Raw genomic sequence first — 22055 nt, 5'->3', positions numbered from 1 at the left:
GCCATTCAATCACAAGCACTTAGAATATGTTGAGGAGCAATAAGATCATCTCCAGTTACAGCAGTACAAGTAGAAATGAGAGAAATGCCTCTTGAATTGAGAAGGATCACGTTAAAGATGAGATACTGGATTAATATAAAAACTCACTCAGATAATCATCCAATTAAGAAAGTTCTGAAGAACTGCTGGGAATATGAGTATAATAATGTATCAAGCTTTGGATGGACTACCAATGAGGAGGCACACAGAATGGGATTAACTGACATCAAAATAGCCCCTTCTGTGGTAACAATCCCCCTTGGCTTCTCCCTATGCCTGTAGTTGACATTCAACCTCACGAAGAAAAACATAAGAAGGAAAGAAGTATATGAACACATAGCAGTGCAGCTATATACTGAACAAACACTATAGCACAGTACAAATATACACCGCTGCAGCACTTTATATTCCACAATTCAAAGTAAACATGTCAAAAATAATTTCAGATCATATATCTGTTTTTACTACAGAGATCATAGCAATATTCCCAGCTCTTCAGTGGATAGAATAAGTACTACCAATAAGATCAGTGATTTGCACAGACTCCCTTTCAGTTTGAAATAGCTTGTTACCAGATATGATATTAGAAATGATGCAGAGTTTATTTATAATAACAGTAAACTTCATGTGGGTCCATCATACAGTGGGTACGGAAAGTATTCAGACCTCCTTAAATTTATATTGCAGCCATTTGCTAAAATCATTTAAGTTCATTTTTTTCCTCATTAATGTACACACAGCACCCCATATTGACAGAAAAACACAGGACCATGTGATATTTCAGTTTTTCTTTTTAATAAATCTGCAAAAATGTCAACAATTCTGTGTTTTTCTGTCAATATGGGGTGCTGTGTGTACATTAATGAGGAAAAAAATGAACTTAAATGATTTTAGCAAATGGCTGCAATATAACAAAGAGTGAAAAATTTAAGGGGGTCTGAATACTTTCCGTACCCACTGTACATGCGTGAGGCAGACCATCGGATCAAACAGGCTTGAAACATGCACTAATTAACATTAAAATGTTGATGAGTAACACAGAAGTAAAAGGGTTCATCGCAAAAGAAATAAGCAAGAAATGGCAGAAGGAGTGGGATAGTGGAGCAAAAGATAGACACATATCTCATTCAAGAGAAAGTAAGAAGAAAGTCTGGCGAAAGAAAAGAGGAGGTTTTAATGTGAAGTATGTGTTTGTTAAATCAGAGCCTGCACAGAAGGGGGAAAGTGTGATAAATGTGGTCCGGCTGAATCAATAGATCATGCTCTTATAGTGTGATGCACATGAAAGAGACAGATTTATAATAATTCATGTGTTCAGATCCTCGGGAATAAATCATTTCTCACCTCAGTTTATGTTAGGAAATGGCCCAAAGCAATCAAGAATATTAAATTAATAACTTATTTTCTTAAAAGAGACAAGATTGATAAATATAATTGAAGAGATTGTAGTATTATTTAGTTCTTCCTAAAACATTATGCGCTCCACACTCCTATCCAGCAGGCGGCGGCAATGCACCATTTTAGTTGTTCTGCCAACCGCCATTAACACCAGAAGAAGAAGAGGAAGAAGAGGAAGAAGTAGAGGAAGAGGAGATTATTATTTCGCGGAAGCACCGCGGGAATGCGGCAGGTGTTCTGGTGCATCTGTCTGATCAAACACCTGGGGCCACTTCTTCAAAACCTTTCATCTGGATCAGAGCTGGATTTGGGAATCCCATAGTTTGCTGCAAAAAAGGTAACCCATCTTACTTTAGTGCCGGTTTTTCAAAGCAACATTGTATCGGATGATATCTGCTCTACGGAGCCCCTGAAGGGACACGCTGATGGGAAACGCGTTTACACAAATACCTTCTGACTGCTCCATCGCTGATGATTGTGCCAATGTAGTTTACAATCAGTGATTAAATAACAACTTTAGATTAAATATTACATTTTAGTTTGCTGTTTAGAGATGTGAGGATATATTACAAATGTTGTCTTTTTGGACCAGTTTTAGTATATCAACACTCCCAATTTATTTTCATAAAAACTAGCAGCAGTGTTTTAATCTCGGAAGAAGTATCAGAGAAAATATCTGCCAGTCTAATATTGTCTTGAGTCATGAGGACTGAAAATCACCCTAGCAACCACCTAACAACAGCCTAGCAACCAGCCCACAACATAAATATATCACAACATGAGTGTCATAATGACATGATGGAGCTCTTTTGATTTGGACCAGTTAGCAATCATTTAGCAACCTCAAAAAAACCACCTAGCAACCAGTGAGCACATCACAGCAGCCACCTAGCAACGCAATAATAAACACTGAACAGTGTTTTTCTCTGGTGTATCTGTAGGGTGTAGTTTGATGGCTGATTGTTACTAGATCTCCGCAGCGCTTGTTGAGATGCTCTCTCAGTCCTCAGGGAAAGATCTTCAGATCCAGGACTGACGCACCAGAAGAACACTGAAGGTGATGACCGAGCATCCCGAGGACCGGACAGAGGCGAGAAGAGCGAGTCCAACTCTGGACGCGAGACCGCAGTCTTCTTCAGAGAGCCATCGGCTGGAGCCAGCAGAGACGACCGGAGCTCAGGAGGAGGTGTCTCCGTCTAGAAACACCGGCAGCAGTGAGTTCACCTGCGTCACACGCTCCTCATCAGGGTCCCTGTGGCTCTTAGAAAGCCTTAAAAGACTCAATTCTGTCTTCCACATTTTAAGGTTTTAAAGCAAAGTAGAAATAGTCAAAGTCGTGGCATTAAATGTTGCATGAACTGCAAAAAAAAAAAAAAAGAATATCTTTCTCAGTATCTTTTCTCAGTTTTTCAATACAAATATCTAAACATCCTTAAACCAAAATATGTTTACTTGGATACATATGTGACCCTGGAGCACAAAATCAGTCATAAGGGTCAGTTTGTGAAATTAAGATTTATACATCATCTGAAGCTGAATAAATAATCTTTCCATTGATGTATGGTTTGTTATGATAGGACAATATTTGTCTGAGATACAACTATTAGAAAATCTGGAATCTGAGGGAGCAAAAAATCTGAATATTGAGAAAATCTCCTTTAAAGTTGTTCAAATGAAGTTCTTAGCAATGCATATTACTAATCAAAAATGAAGTTTTAATATATTTACAGTAGGAAACTTACTAAATATCTTCATGGAACATGAACTTAATATCCTAATGATTTTTGTCATAAAAGAGAAATGTATAATTGTGACCCATACAATGTATTGTTGTCTATTGCTACAAATATACCTGTGTTACTCATGACTGCTTCTGTGCTGCAGGGACACATTTATATTCATGAAACACTGAAGAAAATGAGGTGAGTTTAAGATTAAAAAGAGGACAGATATCTTCCGATGAAGAAAAAAAACTTGTTTTCCTTTTTGGCTTCTCGGCAGATATTTGTTCTTGTTTTAATCAAATGCACTTCATTTAGATCAGTTTTTCAGAAAACCACTTCTCAACTCATTTTGCTTCTCCAGTAAATGTATCTTGATTAAGAATCTTTTGACATTTGCACTGTAGAGAAAGTCAAAGATACAGAGGAAGAAGCTCCAGCTATTATTGATTCAGATGCAGCGGAGGCCTGATGGAAGTTGTTTTCAGTCCTAAAGGAAGAGTTGACCCAAAAATGAGAATTTAATGGTGGTATTAAATTGGATTCGTTTGAAAGAAGAGAGTCGTATACACCCGTGATGCCTTGAGGGCGAGTAAAACACGGGCTAATTTTCATTTTGGGGTCAACTATCTCTTTAAATTTCCTCTAGCAAGCTTTTAAGGAATTCATAGGAGTTTAGTGAGAATCGTTTGTTTGGGTTTCATACAGCACTGAAATATGATCTAGTGTCTAGCTTTAATAATAGTCATGCAATTCAAAAGTCATTTAATCACCTGAAAATGTCAGATGGTTTTTGAACTTGTGAGATGTGTTTTTCATCTGTAATCTTTTTGTTTTTAGGGCTGAAGTTATTAGCAGAGAAACGGAAGACGAGTCCATACTTCAGTGGAAGGAATGAGGGTAGGTGACGGGTTTTATCGAGCGATGCTGAGGCCTAACCAGGCCTGACGTGATGAGAGCGGTGTTTCCCTGCATTCAATACAAGTCTGACTCAGTCGGACTCAATGTCATGTAAATCTGCTGAAATTACACAAGCCTGTTTGCTTTTGTGAAACTGAGCTTACAGACCTAAATGAAATGATCTGGTTGTAGTTGTCCAGCACTTTCGCTGTTAGCGTGGACACACGGTTCGTTACAGCGCTCCAAGGCGATGAGTTGAAAAGCTTTCTTCCTCAGCTCTCAGTCCTCCGAAGCGCAAGGCCTTCAGGAAGTGGACTCCGCCGCGCTCGCCCTTCAATCTGGTGCAGGAGACGCTGTTTCACGACCCCTGGAGGCTTCTGGTGGCCACAGTCTTCCTCAACAAGACCAGCGGTACGCCAGCACATGCTATCCACATTTAATAAAAACAAGAAGAAAATGTTAGAGAGGGAGAGATTCATTCAGAACGAATCTGCTGCGTGGTTCAGAGGGTAGATGCACACATATGAACTGAATCATAGCCTATTGATCTATCCTGTGAGACATAAGCTATATCATAACTAGTTCCCTAGCTGGGGACTACTTTCAGGCGCTGGGTAATATCACTGCTCCTGCTGCACCCATGGTTCCTTGATTATTACGCCGGAACGAGAGTATAGTTCCTAGTCATATTGGCCTAGAAAATCACAACTTTTAATTTTCCATCGGTCTTTGTACATGATGTAACTACAGAAGAGTCAAGCTTTAAATAGGAAAAATATCGAAACTCTTTGGTCATTTTTGAGCGAGATGCTAACGGTGTAGTCAGATTCAATGATCTATGCTAAGCTAAGCTAAAAGTGCTACCACCAGACCCAGAGATATCGGCTGAATGGATTCAAAAACATCAAAACTCACCTGTTTAACTTTAAAATTAGCCTATTTCCAAAAAAAGTGAAGTGTTGGAAATTTTAGAGAAATGCTTAATAAATGCATTACACTGTAACTAAACCCATTAGATTTTAGCCGACTAAATTTACTGTAGATTTAGTCAACTTAAGTGGATGTGATGTGTAGCTGTGTGTTTGCAGGTAAGATGGCGATCCCGGTGCTGTGGGAGTTTTTCCAGCGCTATCCGAGCGCAGAGGTGACGCGGGCGAGTGACTGGAGACCGCTCTCTGTTCTTCTGCAGCCGCTGGGTCTCAGCACGCTCCGCGCCAAAACACTCATCCGCTTCTCCGGTGCGTACAGCCAATACAGCAGATTCCATCAGGAACACTTCTCAAGCCATCACTCACCCAAAATCAGCATTTGCTCTTAATTTACTCACCCTCAGGCCATCCAAGATATAGGTGACTTGTTTCTTTAGGAGAACAGTAAAGAAGATATTTAGCTGAAACCGTGCTCCTTAATATATGCCGAGAGCCATCACTTCAAGAGTAAAAAAAAACATCAGATACAGGAAACACAAAATTAATACCTGCAGCTCCTGACAATGTCTATTGCTCATGTGTTTTTCAGCCTGGTTCTCATGAGAGCACCTGCAGATCTGGAGTGGTCCTCACACTGCACATGACCCATTAAATAGAACTATAAAAAATCAATAAGTGATATTATTGCATTTTATTAAAATAAACAAAGTGATAATACTAATATATTTTAAAATAAAATAGGAGTGTTAAATACAAATACAATTATTTTAAAGTAAGCTTAAAAATAAAATGCTGCTATTTCCTTTTTTCATAATTTTCAAACTTTAAATCAGCAAGCTTTTATTTTGGCGGATTGCCGGCAAGTAAATCAGTAAATTAATGAAATGTCAGAGTTTTGCACTGTGCTTTGAAAACAGCAGCAGGTAGCCTACATGTATGCTTTCAGTTTGAACAGAAATCTTAGTAAAGTGTGTGTGGATCTAAAATGGTAATTGTGCATTAACAGCTGTCAGCCATGCTCTGAACGTATTTACACAGCGCATGTGCACCTGCGTACCTCTTATGAAGCAAGCAACAACAGCAGAGTCCAACTCCAGGATTACAGCTTTTTTGCACCGACCAGTCGTTTCACTTCATAAGACCTCAGTATACCATCAGGAGCCACGGGCATTAATTTAGTGTTTTCTGTACATGCTTATTTGACTCTCCAAGTCACAGCATCCATTGACTTGCATAAGCCATAAGTTCAGCTGAAATTCATCATAATGATTTGAATAAACTGTTAGTTTCCGCCAATATAAAGACTGTGGTGCTTGCATGTAGTGCTAGAGGATATCACGTAGTCACAATATACATTCTCAATGATTATGCTGCTGATATAAAATGACCGTAGTTATTCAGTGCAGTGGACGTCTCATGACTGTGTGGCATTGTCTTGTTTGTCAGATGAGTATCTGAATAAATCGTGGCGGTATCCCATCGAGCTCCACGGCATCGGTAAATACGGCAACGACTCGTACCGTATCTTCTGTGTGGAGGAATGGAGAGAGGTACAAACACTACACTACACCAGTTATGCTCTCTGCAGCGGCTTGATGTGTGTGTGTGTGTGTGTGTCCTGCAGGTCACTCCAGACGACCACAAGCTCAACGACTATCACGCCTGGCTCTGGAAAAACCAGGAGCAATTAGGAATCTGATTGTATTTTAATAAATGATAATGTCTGCAGTAGCATAAGTGAATCAGTGAGATCAGCCGCTATCTTTCTCCTGAAAACGAGATGTTCTTATTGTTTCATCATGTTTGTTCATCAGTTCAAGGAAAAATGTTTTGGCAAATGTTGTGTAAAAATAAATGAACTTTTTATCTTTTGTACATGCTTTGGTTTTAATGAAGTTTCATGAATTGATGGGTTTTACAGTCAGTGTGAAATGGTATTGAGAAGCTGTTTCCCTTTCGTAATATATTTTCTGAGCGAAACAGAGTATTTGTTGAGGACAGGCCTTCATTGCATCAGTGTGGAATTGATTGAATGTGAAACGGATGGGAGGAAGAGTTTAAAAACAAGGCTTTGGTGACACCCGTTGGTAAGATGTTTCAGAGCAAAAGAAGCGTGTTACATTTTAATGAACCTTTAAGAAAATGTTCTTTGCAGTAGCATGCACTGATGAAACGATCACAATTCTGATTTAACTTTAAAAAGTTGTGTGGCGTTCATAATGCCAAATAGTGTGCCTGTAAAAGAGTTCAAGTAGTTTCTATTGTAGAGTTCTGTGGCAGTAGTTATACATGAGTAAAGCAAGTCAATTAAATAGGTTTTTAATTAAATCAATGTCTTACACCCTAACAACAGGTTATAAAACAACTCAAAGCATAATTCACATTAAGGCTGGCAGAAGTCATGCCCACATCTCCGCTGTCTATCATTATAGGGCATATTCACACTGGACAAAAAATAAATATTACAAACAAGACAAACAGAAGCTGTGATGAAATATTTCCACTTATTCATGTAAAGCAGAAGTTAAAGCATGCAGATACGATATGATCAATGCACAAAAGCCACCTGTGCTGAAACTAAAAACATCTGTCAAAGAAATGACTGGAAGGCCACATGTGCTGAATCTGCAGGTACAGTACACTCAGCCAAACAGTAAATCACATTCATTACTGTATTCTACCAATTGCATATTTACAACAGGTTTCCCACAGCTAGCTTTAAAATGGTGGTTTCAGTGTACATGGTCGTGACATTTAAAACAAAAGGAGTAAAACCTCAATAATGACAAGGCCTACACATTTTCTAGTTGTGCTCGGTAGATATTGCATTGTGAAGAGTAAAGGCCATTGCACACTGCCTCCGAAAAATTCGGATCAGGTTTGATTTTCTGTGTTTTCGCATCCGTAGCAAGCATTTTGATTTTGACGAATACAAAAAAAAAAAAAAACGCATGTGAAAATTTCGGCCTCAGTGTGCAAGGACCTTAAAACTTGAAAGCCACAGTGATGCCTTGTCTGTGATAGTTCAATGAATCTGCTGAACAAGCTCACAAACTGGTCTATTTCAAAGAGACTAATATAAAAAAACTACTTATCCAGTGTTAATGGGAATTCTTTGATCAAAAAGTGTGGGAACCCTGTTGAAATTGTTTTGCCTTTGATGTTAAAGACACTACTTTATCTCTCTCTCACACACACACACACACAATCACATGGTCCTGGTTTAAGAGCGAACACACTGGACATCTTCTGTGATGCATTCATGCATTTGGGAGCATTTCAAACAAGACTTCTGGAGCGTCCTTTGTGCCAAAAACATTGTCAAGTTTTGTCACTACAGAAATCTTTAAAATAAATAGTTTTATGCATTGGGACGGATTTGAAAAAAGGAACACCGTGTCCATGTATAAATGGGCGTAAATGGCAATGTAGTGGGAATGCCGGTATGTACAGTACCTCTACCTGAATGGGTTGCATACAGTACGTCTCTTGGGGTTTGGCCAAACATATCCATTACTAACCGTGTGGAGTCTTATAAATACAGCAGCAGTTGAACTGTTGAAACACAGTGTTATAAACGAGCGTCATCATCCACAGAGCTTTAAACAGCAGCACTGCTATTGCCACTCCAAATGTCCCTGATTGACATGCATTCCCAGACCCGTGGCGCTCGCCAAACCCAGAGCTTCACGTTTCAGTGGCATCACCCTGTCGGAGTCCATCAGCGTCCGGTTCATTAGCGTCCTTTAAGAAAGCCGTCCAGCACACGGTCGCCCTTCTCTGACAGCCAGTATCCTGCCATGGCAGCCACTCCTCCGATGAAGATGGCCGTGAAGACCATGTCTCCTTTGGCAGCTAGAGTCGCGAGAGCACAGATCACCACGCCGAAGAACATCTGCTGGAGCATGAGCACCTCGTCATCCGTTATGTCATCAAACAAGCCCTTCTCTGGCCCCGCTGTGAAAACACAAATCGAGGAGGTTACACGGCATGTCTTTCTGGGTAACTCATTTTATCAGAATGTCACCATCTAAATTAAGATAAATCACCCTATATCGTAATCAAAATTAGGGGCTTCCTTCAAGTACTCTTGGTCAGAATGTAATGTACAATTTTATATTAGTTGCCCTCTCTTTCACTTCCTGAGCGATAAATGAAGAGCACAGAATGTGCATCAGGTGTGTAATGCTTTACTCGTGTATGATGATATGCCTGTACTGGCTACATGAGTAGTGTTTTCTCTCACATTTTAGCACTGTTTTAGTACACTAAATGAGTACCTGCTAAACTACATTTACACGGATCATCAATGGATCAATGATGTCATGCTTAAAAAATGCATTAAAACCGCAAAGCATACATACAATGACTTGCATGCACAGTCAAAATGTCAAGGTGATACAAATGTCCTAACATAAAAAATTGTAAAGATAATTCGCCATAATCCCTTTACTGTTTCTTCAAACTGCTTGACATTTTAAAATGGTACGTGGTGACCAAAGTCATGTGATTCATCCAACATGTAAAGAGAAACCCTTGTGACTGTTTGTCAAGGTCAATCATTTGACTTGGTTAATACAAGCCAATGTTAGCTCAGGTCATGATATTTATGAATTATTACAACAATAACAATTCACCCAAAATTCTGGCATCATTTAGTCACCCTTACATCATTCCAAACTACAAAAAGATACTTTTAGAAATGTATTTTTGTCCATTCAATGGAAGTCAACTGGTGTCAGTGTTAATTGTTTAAAATATCTTCTATTATGTTCCTGAGAAGAAAGTCATACAGGTTCGATCCAGGATCCTAAGTTCACTGGAGAAGGTGGCCACCTCGTCAGGGGTGCAATTTAAACCAGGGAAATCTAGGGACCTGTGTATCCTGAAATATTGAAGACATTGAGGAAGATCTTCAATATTCAAGGGGCCAAGATTCCAACTATTGAAGAACAAGGATCGATGCCTTGGAAAGTGCTGTGGCTACACTCTTGAAGGACAGCACCAATCGTAAAGATACCATAGCTCAACTGACCATTTGGCTCAAGGAAATTGACAACAGCCACTGCCAAAACTGCAAAACCAAAAGTTGGAGTATGGCCAAAGGCAGGAGGACACGTGTGATGCAGAGAGTCTGAGAGGCTGCAGAAGAAGACCGGCTTCTAAGAGCAATAGGGTTCACCGCTCAGGGGCAATGGCCTCGAGCGTTCGCTGTCCTTTGAAGGAGCTCTGGAGTACTGACCAAGACAAACTGACCTTCTTCTTGCATGCTGTAGCTGACCTATTACCAACTCCAACCAACCTAAAAATCTGGGGCCAAGACGAGGATCCATCCTGCAAGCAAGATGTCCCAAGGCAGTGGGAGAAGGCTGCTACAGATGAAATGACAAATAGACAGACTTCCAGAGGGTCAAAGCCAATACATATCAGGCACCACCACCCAGAGGTGTCAGTTTCTTAAAGCAAGGAGACAAGATCGGGAAACAATCGTGACTTCTATGCTCGTGGCTCCTAATCGGTGCTCCTGTGTCATACAGTGAGAGAGGTTCAAAGATGCCCTTTGTTGTGGTCTTGCTAACAAAGAAAGCCTGAGATAATTTTCTGACAGTGTCAGAAATCCAGCATGATCATGCTGCTACGACCCACGTTTACTGACCAGACATTTAAAATGCGACATGGAGCTAAAACTGAAAGGGGGGGGGGGTCTAATGCAATTTCATGCATGTTGAGTTGTTTACACTGTTAAAGAGATGGACTCTCTTGCTAAACATGGCCAAAGTTTCAAAAAAAATTTGGGTGTAAAATGGAGTATTTCTGTGCCAAATACACTCCTTCCGGTTTTCGTACAAGTTTTATTCGATCATGGATCTTCATGACATCATGAAGGGTGGAACTCCTTGTAAGAGCACTTCTCCCGGAAGAGAAAACACTTCGACCGGAGCGAGAGCAGCGTTTCATCCGGCAGCACTGCACGGGAAAAATGTCTCTAAAGAAGTGTGTTTTTGGTTGTGAGGGAAAGATAACCTTGTTCAGCTTCCCAAAGAACCCAGTGTCACGTAAACAGTGGATGCAGTTTGTTTTTCGGGGCAGCAATAGAGTTTGTCAAGTGTGTTTGTTGATGAACGTTTGATAAACAAGGCCCAGTTCGACGCTGGATTTGTACATCATTTGATACTGAAAGATGGAGCAGTCCCAGCTATAAAAGATCCCGGTCATGATTCAGAACGGCAGACAGTAAGTGAAGCGGCATCAAATGTCTGTGTTTTGTTGGCGATCGGTGCAAGTGCTCATCACTCTTTAGCGCCGCCCTCACGGCTGTTTTTGGAGAGAGTTGTAAAGCTGTGTCTTTCTTTAATAAATATAATAAAACTAAAGACTCTTTGGAGATATGAAGTGTAGGATATCATAGACTGAATCAGACAATTTTTAAGATGCATAACATTGAAACCTGAGGAGCTGGAATGCAGAGAGGCCTTAAGGAACAGGACGTCATAAATCTAGGTTGAAGCAAGCAATCCCAACTCGCAAGCTCTCTTTCACCAAACAACTTGCAACACTGAGGACAAAGAAACACTTATTGATAATTCCAATTCAAGAAGGAGACTGTCAAATTGGTTGCAAGTAATCAAGACTGATGTTCACATGTAAACCTGTGATAGAAATTCATTAGATACAGACTCTTTCGGGCGTGTCTCCACACATAAAAGACCGTCCAAACCGACATTCCTTCGTTCTCCTAACTATACAAATACTTTATTTTTCATATGCACATAAAATCATCCTAAAAGGACATTTTTATGCAGAACCCCACATATGATTTTAATATCCTTGTTTTAATCACTCATTGTGTATGTCTTTTAATCATTATTGAATAGCTCGTGCCTTAAAGATAAATATTGCATATTTAGTATGTATGAGCTCGAAAATGCATGCTGTGAATGTTTCTTCCAATCAATTCTTTGTCAAAGGCATCATAGTCTTATTATGAAATCATGTTCAAAAAAGTATATTTTGCCAAAGCCTCTAAAATTCGGACCATGTGACTGATAACAGGCTGATTTATGATGTGAAGAACACACCCTAGCTAAGCAAGGACAATACCTAATTGGTCAATACGTCCAGATGGGACGGTCCAGAAGCTGAGTTTAAAACCTCACGACATCCTCCATTCTTTCTCTTATCTCTTTTAGCTCTTGCCTTTTACTCTCTCCAACTCTCGTCCCTCTCACCGCGTGCGTGCTGCTCTTTGAGCGTGCCCTGGCCCACGTGCCATAATGAGAAAGAAAACAACTTAGTCTCATTACATCATTTTATTTTATTATTTTACTTTAGTTTCTTTTCTTTCCGTGGAGTTTCGTGTTCTAATGTAAGTTTGCTACAAAGTCTAGCTCCGACCCGTTTCAAACTTCAACCAGAAAGAACTCTGCATCCTCAGCCAACGCCCAAGAGACATCACTTCAAAGACTACTGAACCTCCAGCCAATCAGACACTTCGGGGAACCCCCTGTCTGCAACGACGACACAAAGGAAACCCCGTAACACAGGCAAGCAAGCAATGCCTCCAAATACTGAATTGGTGACTTTAATGTAAATTTTAGCCTCATTGAGAAACTCAAAGCGGGGGTTAAATAAGTGATTGATGGTTGTTCAGGTCTATGCAATATTACATATTGCTGTGAACTTGGGATTTCACATTTCCATTCTCTTAAACTCATCCTTTCCTCACTCTCTCTCTTTCTGCAACGTGTGAATGTGTGAATGCTTGTGTTCATGTGTTAGATTAGTTTATGTCTTAGGTTTATATAAATAAAACTGATTTATATTTTAAAAGAGAAGTATCTTGTGTTTTCTGCTCACAAGTTAATGCCTTAATCTGTCGATTTCGTTACTGTGCTATTTAATAGTGTTTTCACTATATTTGGGATTTTAATATCCAGATACGGCTCGTTCAGTGAATCGCCGTAACACTGATTCTGTTCAAATCCCTATAAAATCATAAATGATTCCCTTTGAGCTAAATTAAACTATTTGTTTAAATTACGTATTAATATTATAAAATGTAATAACCTTACATTTATTGGTGGAGAATGTGCGGGCAGATTAATCTAAATTGTGAGCATAAACCAAGTATTTAATATTTTTCTATTGCCGCGGATGAGAGACGAGACTTGTGTGTGTGCGCGTGCGCGTGAGTGACGTCAGCTGCGCGCGCCCCGCTTGAATGAATGAGAGACGCGTCTGAGCAGAGACTAGTGTGTGTGTGTGTGTGCGTCAGCTGCGCGCGCCCCTCTTGAACAACACAGAGAAGGCTGTAACTGAGCAAAAGAGCTTCTCAAACTGCAGTAAGTGAACTTAAAGTTAACATCTGAGATCGTACAATAAGGTCGAAATTGAGCGTGTTCCTCTCTTTCTGTAATGCCTTTTATTTATAGTTGAAGTGATGTCCTGCGGGTTCCAGGTCAGTCAGTAGCTATTCTCCTGAATCTCAGTCTGTTAGCAGAACGAAGCTAAACTGCAGTGATTAAACGGGAAATAAATCAGTGTATAAAGAATAGTTTTGAGCGTGTTCCTCAATCCTATTTATCAGAGCCATTATTATTCATAGTTTGATTAGCAGTGCGTGTTCCATTGTTAAATCATCTATGACTCCCTCAGTTAAACATTAGACAATAACGCTTGTCTGTTTGTGTAACTGTTCACTAAGTGAAGTTAATCTCGCTCAACACCGCGTGTGTCCGGGAGATTTTAATGGGAGTTTTAAAAGCTTTATCAAGTAAAGTTTAACTTTGAACCAACAGCGAAGAAAACCTGTTGTGTTTATGCGTTATATTCTGATACAGCACTGTTTCCCTGCAGTACCAAGCTGCTATTTTAATAAAGTTTAACTCTGAACGAACTGAGAGTTTAAGCGCCACATCGCAGAACAGCTAAAAGCGGTGTTGTTTATTTGTACAGTGTGGAAATGCGCTGACATTTCATGTAACATGCTTAACTGTACTGGCAATGCAACGTTTGTTTTGGTTTCCACAGTTACGATCGTGACACGGAAGTCTTAACCTACTTCCGGAGCAACTTTGTACTGCGCACGCGCAGCACATTGATGCTGATGTAAACAAACTCTAAAGCTAACGAAACAGTTGTTTACCTGGTACAAGTTTATGCTAAAGATTAGCCTCAAAGGTTAGCAGTTAGCATTAACCTCCGGTGGTTTAATACAGTGTGTATGTTTGGAAAGCTAAAGTGGTTTAACCCTTTAAACACCTCTCAACTAATAGACTTGTTGGTCTTCCTCTTTCTTATTTCTCTAAATTCTCACTTCTTACCACTTATTTGCATTTTACTAGAAAGGGAAATACTAGTTCACAATTATTAATTGTGCCAAATTCAAAATTTAATTAAAACATTAAATTTATTTGGAATCATTCAAATTTCCCTCAGATCATTTCATATGATCAATACTTCTATTATTCTCTTCTGGGCCTAATCATTTTAGATACAAATAAGTCTTGAACTTGGAAAGTTTAAGTAAACTTATTCTATCTAATCGATTTATTACCCATATTAATAGATTCTATTCAGACTTATACTCACTCATTACTTTATTGCGTTTTATTCCCTCATTCTTCCTGTTTTGGTTATAGACTTAGCCACTATTTTCTATTTTTATTTACTGATTTTCTCCTTTATTTAATTTCAATTTTACTTTGTCTCACCTGAGCATTAATAGGAGACATTGTTATCCGTCACTACGAGTTCAAATAAATTTAAGAGACAAATCTCTTTCACCAAAATTTATTTTTGTTAAGTTGTGTAGCAACTGAAAACAACGCTCTACTCGTAGTCGGCATAACTGCTTGCTAGTGGACTAGCATTTACTGTCTCTTTCTCTTCTCTCCTGTTCTCTCCTGCTTTCTTTCATCTTCACTTTTCACATTTGTGGGGACCTGTAAGAACCATCAATCAATTCTAAGTGAATGAGATACACAAGCTTGTCAAAAGGACTAATCATCTTTACGAATTTGATTGTAATCGTTCTTCCTAACCTCCCTACATTAAAAACGCAATCAAAATTTTAACATCTCATGCAACGCTGAGATCAATTTTAATAGAGACGTTTTGAGCAACCGTTGCCTTTGCAGCCTCCCTGGTGAGCGGTCCAACTGTAAGGTGTACGTTGTCAATCCTGTCAGACTAAAAAGAGATATCAGAATTATTATTATATTCATCTGTCGAGAACAGAGATTTAATAATATTGTTTGCCTCTTGATAACATTTAATTGAAAAAAATAAAATAAATAATTTCTCATTTGAAAAAAAAGGGAATTGTTTATTTTAATTGAATTTGCTTTTCACCTGTTTCTCTCTTTCCCCTCTTCCTCATTAGAGTGACGAAGTCTTCACATCTTTAGTCTACCACCTAGACACTGCGACCAACACAGTCGTCACCACCACACTACATTAGTGGTTCAAAATCACTGACACAACACTTAGTTGCCTCACCTACACATAGGCTTTTACTCCACACAGATCTGTGTCAGTCTCTCTTCTCCCTTGCGTGCCAACATGCCGCAGACTGCAAACCCCTTTGCACAAGGGGAAGATGGGAACACTTGGCTGAGAGCCACGACAGACAGCCTCACCCCCAAGACCCTTGAACTGTTATTATTTTTAATAATAATCTTAAGCCTGAGAAGATTCCTGACACAAGATTCAAGCCAGAACATCAACCACGAGGAGCTAGTCAAAATCGCCAGCTCTCTAAGCTATGCCTTCACAACCCAGCTGAAACTGAGCGACAAGCACGTCACCCACCTTCAAGAGGAGCTGACATGTGTTCAACGCCGCATAGACAAGCTGGAAGTGAAAGTTCAAGATCAACACAAAGCACCCAACGAAAGGGAGCAGGAATCAACGGAACAAGTTAAGGAGCTCCAAGCAGCCCTGACAGCAGCTCAGCTCGACCAACAACATGCAAAGGCTGCCCAGAAAGACCTGGTAAACAGACTCCAGGATGCTGAACAGCTCCTAGAGAAAGCCAAGCATGACATCAGCGACAAGAATGCTGAAATCAGTGCCTTGAAAGACCACCTTGAAAGGTACAGTTCTGAAATAGACACTCTGACCCAACAACTAGACGATACCAACGATCAGCTCTACATGGTCAGAAAAGAACTTAAACATGCTGATGAGCAGAAACAAGAGCCAAGACGAGAGAAACAGCTCTCAGCCTCACCTCTGCTGAGCAGAGCAGAGTCCCACATCCAAGAACTGGTATACAGCGAAAGAAGCGAAGAGCCACAACCCAAAACCTCACCTGCCTTCGCCACAGAACCCTTTCCTGTCAACGAAAGTAAACCTCCCATCCAAGCAGACCTCGGAGCTGCACATGGGATGACCATCAAAGACCTCGACAAGCTGTCTAAAAACATCAGCAAGTTCGACCCGAACTCCACAGAGGGCCACACCATCCAGGCCCATCTTCAAGATATCGACTTCTATCTGGAAATGAGACCTCATGTGACTGACAGAGACAGGTTGTACCTCCTTAGAGCCACGTCCAGTTCCGAGGTACGAAACTTTCTAGATCGACAGCCCAGTCGAACGAAGTCAGACTACCAGCTACTTCGTGAAGTCCTGATTAAAGAGTTTACCGACTCTGAATCTGAACATGGACTTTTAACTGCCTTAGAAACCAAACAAGGTCGACAAGAGGCTCCACAAGCTTACTACAACCGACTCCGACAAGCCTACTTCGGTGCACACAACGAACCTGACCTTGAAGAGGATGTGAACTTCAAAAGCCTCTTCCTAAGAAATCTGCACCCCGGAGTCAGCCACCATCTAGGCGTCATGGCCTGTCCACACTCCATGACCACCCAACAGTTGCGTGACCTAACACAGAAGGCCTACAACAAGCAGAAGATGGCCTCAAAGAAAGGTAACACAACCTCCACACTCTTGAACTCTGGCAACAAAGACTCAAGCTTTGCACTGGACGACACCCAGTTGCATCACGACACCAGAGTCCTCCATCAAGAGCACAGAGAACGTGACCCCCATGTCCACGACAGCTATCAGCCCAATCGCTGGAAAAATCCATGGGACCAACCACGCTTCTCAAGAAACCACAACAACTGGAAACCTAACCAGACATCCAAAGGTAATCGCCTGACTCATCCAAGAGCGACTCGTGTGGGTAAGCGACAACGAAACCCACCTCAGCACCACTCAGACATGCACAGTGCTGAGTATGCACAAGAACAAGACAGCTTACCATCAGAAGACATGGAACAAGTCATGAAACAACTGAACGAGTTCCTTCAAGATAAGCTGAACACGGATGACTACAAAATTGAGTCATGCTCGCTGTGACCAGCGACAGAACGGAAGGCCGGTGATCACATGGTACAACACCATATCAGAGATGACAAGCACCTGTTCAACAACCACCCAGAATGAACAAGTCTCTCACGGCCAACCACTGACGAAAACTGAGGTACCAGAGAACATCACCTCAGTCACCCATCACTCACTAGCCAACTGCTAAATGAACTAAAACTTCAAGAACCACATTCACGTCTGTGCAACAGCAACCACCAAAGCACAGAAGGTCAGAACGTCTGCCACATCCAGAAGGCAGCACAAGAGGAATGCATCATAGGAGACGAAGTTTGCATCCCAGCTTCACACAGCCATGCCAAACTACCTCCGACTGTTTGCTAAAGAACTTCCTGCCTTGCTGGACTGACTCCCATTAGATCATGGACACGCCCTCATCCACGCCAAGGATGCAGAGAGCCAGTCTTCACTGACATACCAGAAAAGGGGGAAGACAACACAGACTGAAACAGATCTGACCACACCTACACTACACCACTAACACACATAACATTACCTATACCCAGAGGTAACCACATCTACTGATAACACATTCCACAAACATATTCTTCTCACAAGTAGAATATACAAATTGGAGCATAACAAAGTTACATACACCACCTTGAAGAAACATGCAGCTATCCTCACAATAGGTAGAACACCTGACACTAAGTTAAGGTACATTACTTCCTAGCTGCACATGACATCCTAGCTCAACAGAAGTTGCAAACCACGCTAGGAAAACCCACAGCAGCTTTGTTTGTTTTGTTCTTCTTTCACCTATACTTTTCCTTCCCCTCTTTCTTTAGTAGGTGCAAAACCTAGATACCCTGCAAGGGTCAAAGGTCTGATATTAGGATTGACTCGTCACACCTAATATCCGCAAGCCACTCTAAACTGAATGGAAGCCAGAGAGCTCCATGCACGATAGGTCAATTCATTTTACCACAAATGATGTCACCAGAAACTAAAGGTGAACATTCATAAGTTAAGACAACTTAGAAGGAACAAACAAATTTAAATCACAAAACTTGATCGAAGAATCAAAGTATTCAACCGAATTAGAACAACAATTTCCAAATTGAATTGTTCAATTTACTAAACCATACTGACTAATTGAATATAACCGTCTGTACCTCAAATAACCTGAGGACCTGCACCAATACAGTAACTGTTATGGAGGTGTTGTCTTGTTGTTTGCTGTGTTCTTGTCTGCTTCTTCTGCCTTTGTGTTTCCAGCGCTCGACGACGTCTTCAACTAAACACCTCGCCGATCGAAAGGGGGAGATGTAGGATATCATAGACTGAATCAGACAATTTTTAAGATGCATAACATTGAAACCTGAGGAGCTGGAATGCAGAGAGGCCTTAAGGAACAGGACGTCATAAATCTAGGTTGAAGCAAGCAATCCCAACTCGCAAGCTCTCTTTCACCAAACAACTTGCAACACTGAGGACAAAGAAACACTTATTGATAATTCCAATTCAAGAAGGAGACTGTCAAATTGGTTGCAAGTAATCAAGACTGATGTTCACATGTAAACCTGTGATAGAAATTCATTAGATACAGACTCTTTCGGGCGTGTCTCCACACATAAAAGACCGTCCAAACCGACATTCCTTCGTTCTCCTAACTATACAAATACTTTATTTTTCATATGCACATAAAATCATCCTAAAAGGACATTTTTATGCAGAACCCCACATATGATTTTAATATCCTTGTTTTAATCACTCATTGTGTATGTCTTTTAATCATTATTGAATAGCTCGTGCCTTAAAGATAAATATTGCATATTTAGTATGTATGAGCTCGAAAATGCATGCTGTGAATGTTTCTTCCAATCAATTCTTTGTCAAAGGCATCATAGTCTTATTATGAAATCATGTTCAAAAAAGTATATTTTGCCAAAGCCTCTAAAATTCGGACCATGTGACTGATAACAGGCTGATTTATGATGTGAAGAACACACCCTAGCTAAGCAAGGACAATACCTAATTGGTCAATACGTCCAGATGGGACGGTCCAGAAGCTGAGTTTAAAACCTCACGACATCCTCCATTCTTTCTCTTATCTCTTTTAGCTCTTGCCTTTTACTCTCTCCAACTCTCGTCCCTCTCACCGCGTGCGTGCTGCTCTTTGAGCGTGCCCTGGCCCACGTGCCATAATGAGAAAGAAAACAACTTAGTCTCATTACATCATTTTATTTTATTATTTTACTTTAGTTTCTTTTCTTTCCGTGGAGTTTCGTGTTCTAATGTAAGTTTGCTACAAAGTCTAGCTCCGACCCGTTTCAAACTTCAACCAGAAAGAACTCTGCATCCTCAGCCAACGCCCAAGAGACATCACTTCAAAGACTACTGAACCTCCAGCCAATCAGACACTTCGGGGAACCCCCTGTCTGCAACGACGACACAAAGGAAACCCCGTAACACAGGCAAGCAAGCAATGCCTCCAAATACTGAATTGGTGACTTTAATGTAAATTTTAGCCTCATTGAGAAACTCAAAGCGGGGGTTAAATAAGTGATTGATGGTTGTTCAGGTCTATGCAATATTACATATTGCTGTGAACTTGGGATTTCACATTTCCATTCTCTTAAACTCATCCTTTCCTCACTCTCTCTCTTTCTGCAACGTGTGAATGTGTGAATGCTTGTGTTCATGTGTTAGATTAGTTTATGTCTTAGGTTTATATAAATAAAACTGATTTATATTTTAAAAGAGAAGTATCTTGTGTTTTCTGCTCACAAGTTAATGCCTTAATCTGTCGATTTCGTTACTGTGCTATTTAATAGTGTTTTCACTATATTTGGGATTTTAATATCCAGATACGGCTCGTTCAGTGAATCGCCGTAACACTGATTCTGTTCAAATCCCTATAAAATCATAAATGATTCCCTTTGAGCTAAATTAAACTATTTGTTTAAATTACGTATTAATATTATAAAATGTAATAAACCCCTACAGAAGGATACAATACTACTTTATAGGTACTCAAGATTAACATGAGATAGGGTGAAACTGTGTGTGATGTTCCCTTTAAAACTGCTTACCTCAAGCTCTTATCCCTTCAACTGCCAAAGTGTGATTAATCCTGCTCTTTTTGCTTACCACTAGCGCATGCTGATGACATTTTATTCTTCTGTAGCAATCTGCAATGATCTCATAGGATTGCTAAAACCGTGCGGTGTGTAGAAGGCTTCATGAGAGATGGCAGTAGGACCCCTTCTGCAGGGCAAGGCTGATCTGGCCTTCGCTGCCCCACTCAGGTGAAGCGTACAGGTTGAGACGCGAAACACTCCTGACCCTGAGATACCTGCTGAGGGATTCCAACAATACGAGCACTCTGACCACGCTGCCACCAACGACTACCATAAACATCCTTAGCTGCTCCTGCACTTCCTGCTTGTAGCAAAGCATCGCTGATGTTTATCTCACCTTGAAATGAAGTGAGAGTAAATGATGGCAGATTGCTTTATGAAAATATTATTTTCATTTATTTTAGAGCAATTGTTTTACAGTATATGCTATTACTGTCATTGTTATTATTATTATTATATTCTAATTTGTTTGGCTTCCTAAAACACCAGTGTGAGTGTAATTTAAACAGAGTATATCACAAATAAAAAGAGGGTTGAGTCTTCTTTAAAGTTCAGCTACAAGTCAATTCACTGACTTTTTGTGACTTAAGTTTTCTTAGTTGGAGCTCTCAAAGTGCATTAGATAGAATAATTTAACTTTAAAATTAACAAAATTCTTAATGTGTGCTTTTTCTCTCTCTCTCACACAATAAAAATTGTATCAAGAAATTTTAATATCATTACATCCCAGCTAAACAGCACTTCCCCATCACACACTTTTAGCGTGGAAGCGCTGGGCTTGAGCGTGCGTTTACTCACCCGGTGGCAGATTCTCCACACAAATGCTGTCCTGTCGAATGAACCCCTCGGCACACTCGCAGCGGAACGATCCCTTCTCATTAACGCAAGCTTCATTGAGTCCAGGGCATGCGATGGCTCTCTCCGCACACTCGTCGATGTCTGAGAAAGGCAGTGAGAGCCTCTGACCAAACATCACATCAACAGCCATCTCACAAGCACTGAATGTACCAGGGCTAATATAAAGCTCATAGAAGTCGTCCAGAAATGATCCACATACCTAGACACTTTGCTCCAGTGAGTCTGAACCCTCGAGCACATTTCTTACAGCGAGCAGGTCCGCTTCCCATACAGCCCACACAGGCCAGATCACAGCCTGCACACAGCTATATGAGTGCACACTCAAACACACACAGCATGCATTAGTGAGCATCAGCGTGAGACTGACCTCTGCACTCATAAGAGCCGTCTGTGTTGAAGCAGTACGTGTTGGATGGACAGCGAGCCAATTCAGTGCCGCATTCATCCACATCTGCAGAAAACACAGTTAACTGATGATAGAGAGGGCAAAACAGGGGTCATCTAGAAACATCTTGTTGCAGCTGAAAATAATAATAATCTAGTAAATTGTGTCATTATTCAATCAACATAATGTTGTCTGAAAACTTGAATTACTTAAATGCCTTTAACTGAAAATTGAATGTTTAATCTTGTCATTTTACATTATGGACACACTATTTTCCTTTTTTGATATTGTGAAGTTGCCTTGACACAATTTGTATAAATAAAGGTGACTTGACTTGATGTGG

The 22055-nt window shown here is 40.4% G+C and overlaps 2 protein-coding genes across 5 annotated transcripts in view; one reads left to right on the top strand and one right to left on the bottom strand.

The window, feature by feature from the left end:
• The first annotated feature begins 1589 nt into the window (after positions 1-1589).
• Positions 1590-6867, top strand: LOC306847870 (methyl-CpG-binding domain protein 4-like). Of its 4 annotated transcripts, none has more exons than XM_079382088.1 (7): positions 1590-1774; positions 2441-2651; positions 3999-4058; positions 4335-4469; positions 5147-5296; positions 6434-6484; positions 6612-6867. In XM_079382088.1, exons 2-7 carry the CDS (start codon positions 2498-2500, stop codon positions 6695-6697), a joined length of 636 nt encoding a protein of 211 aa, XP_079238214.1. In that variant the 5' UTR covers positions 1590-1774; positions 2441-2497; the 3' UTR covers positions 6698-6867. The 4 variants fall into 4 exon arrangements, with proteins under 4 accessions (XP_079238214.1, XP_079238213.1, XP_079238211.1 ...); XM_079382087.1 differs by having other exon boundaries at positions 6434-6537; XM_079382085.1 differs by having other exon boundaries at positions 6434-6862.
• LOC306847869 (protein disulfide isomerase CRELD1-like) overlaps positions 6860-22055 on the bottom strand; it is a 29187-nt gene continuing 13991 nt past the window's right edge. Inside the window, exons 8-11 of the mRNA XM_079382084.1 lie at positions 21695-21778; positions 21527-21622; positions 21268-21408; positions 6860-8944 (exon numbers count right to left, since the gene is read on the bottom strand). Coding sequence (XP_079238210.1) covers positions 8724-8944; positions 21268-21408; positions 21527-21622; positions 21695-21778 — 542 coding nt within the window. The 3' untranslated portion in view covers positions 6860-8723. The remainder of the gene's footprint in view (positions 8945-21267; positions 21409-21526; positions 21623-21694; positions 21779-22055) is intronic.

The sequence above is a fragment of the Barbus barbus genome (assembly GCF_936440315.1).
Source record: "Barbus barbus genome assembly, chromosome: 28".
Classification (NCBI taxonomy): domain Eukaryota; kingdom Metazoa; phylum Chordata; class Actinopteri; order Cypriniformes; family Cyprinidae; genus Barbus; species Barbus barbus.
Note: the sequence above shows the minus strand (reverse complement) of the source record. Positions and strands in the feature narration are given on the sequence as shown.

Excerpts from the sequence above, each read along its gene's own strand:
- LOC306847870 (XM_079382085.1), top strand. The coding sequence starts at position 2,498 with ATGACCGAGCATCCCGAGGACCGGACAGAGGCGAGAAGAGCGAGTCCA. Across the intron at positions 4,059-4,334 it reads CTTCAGTGGAAGGAATGAGG|CTCTCAGTCCTCCGAAGCGC; the intron begins GTAGGTGACGGG and ends TTTCTTCCTCAG. Across the intron at positions 4,470-5,146 it reads CTTCCTCAACAAGACCAGCG|GTAAGATGGCGATCCCGGTG; the intron begins GTACGCCAGCAC and ends GTGTGTTTGCAG.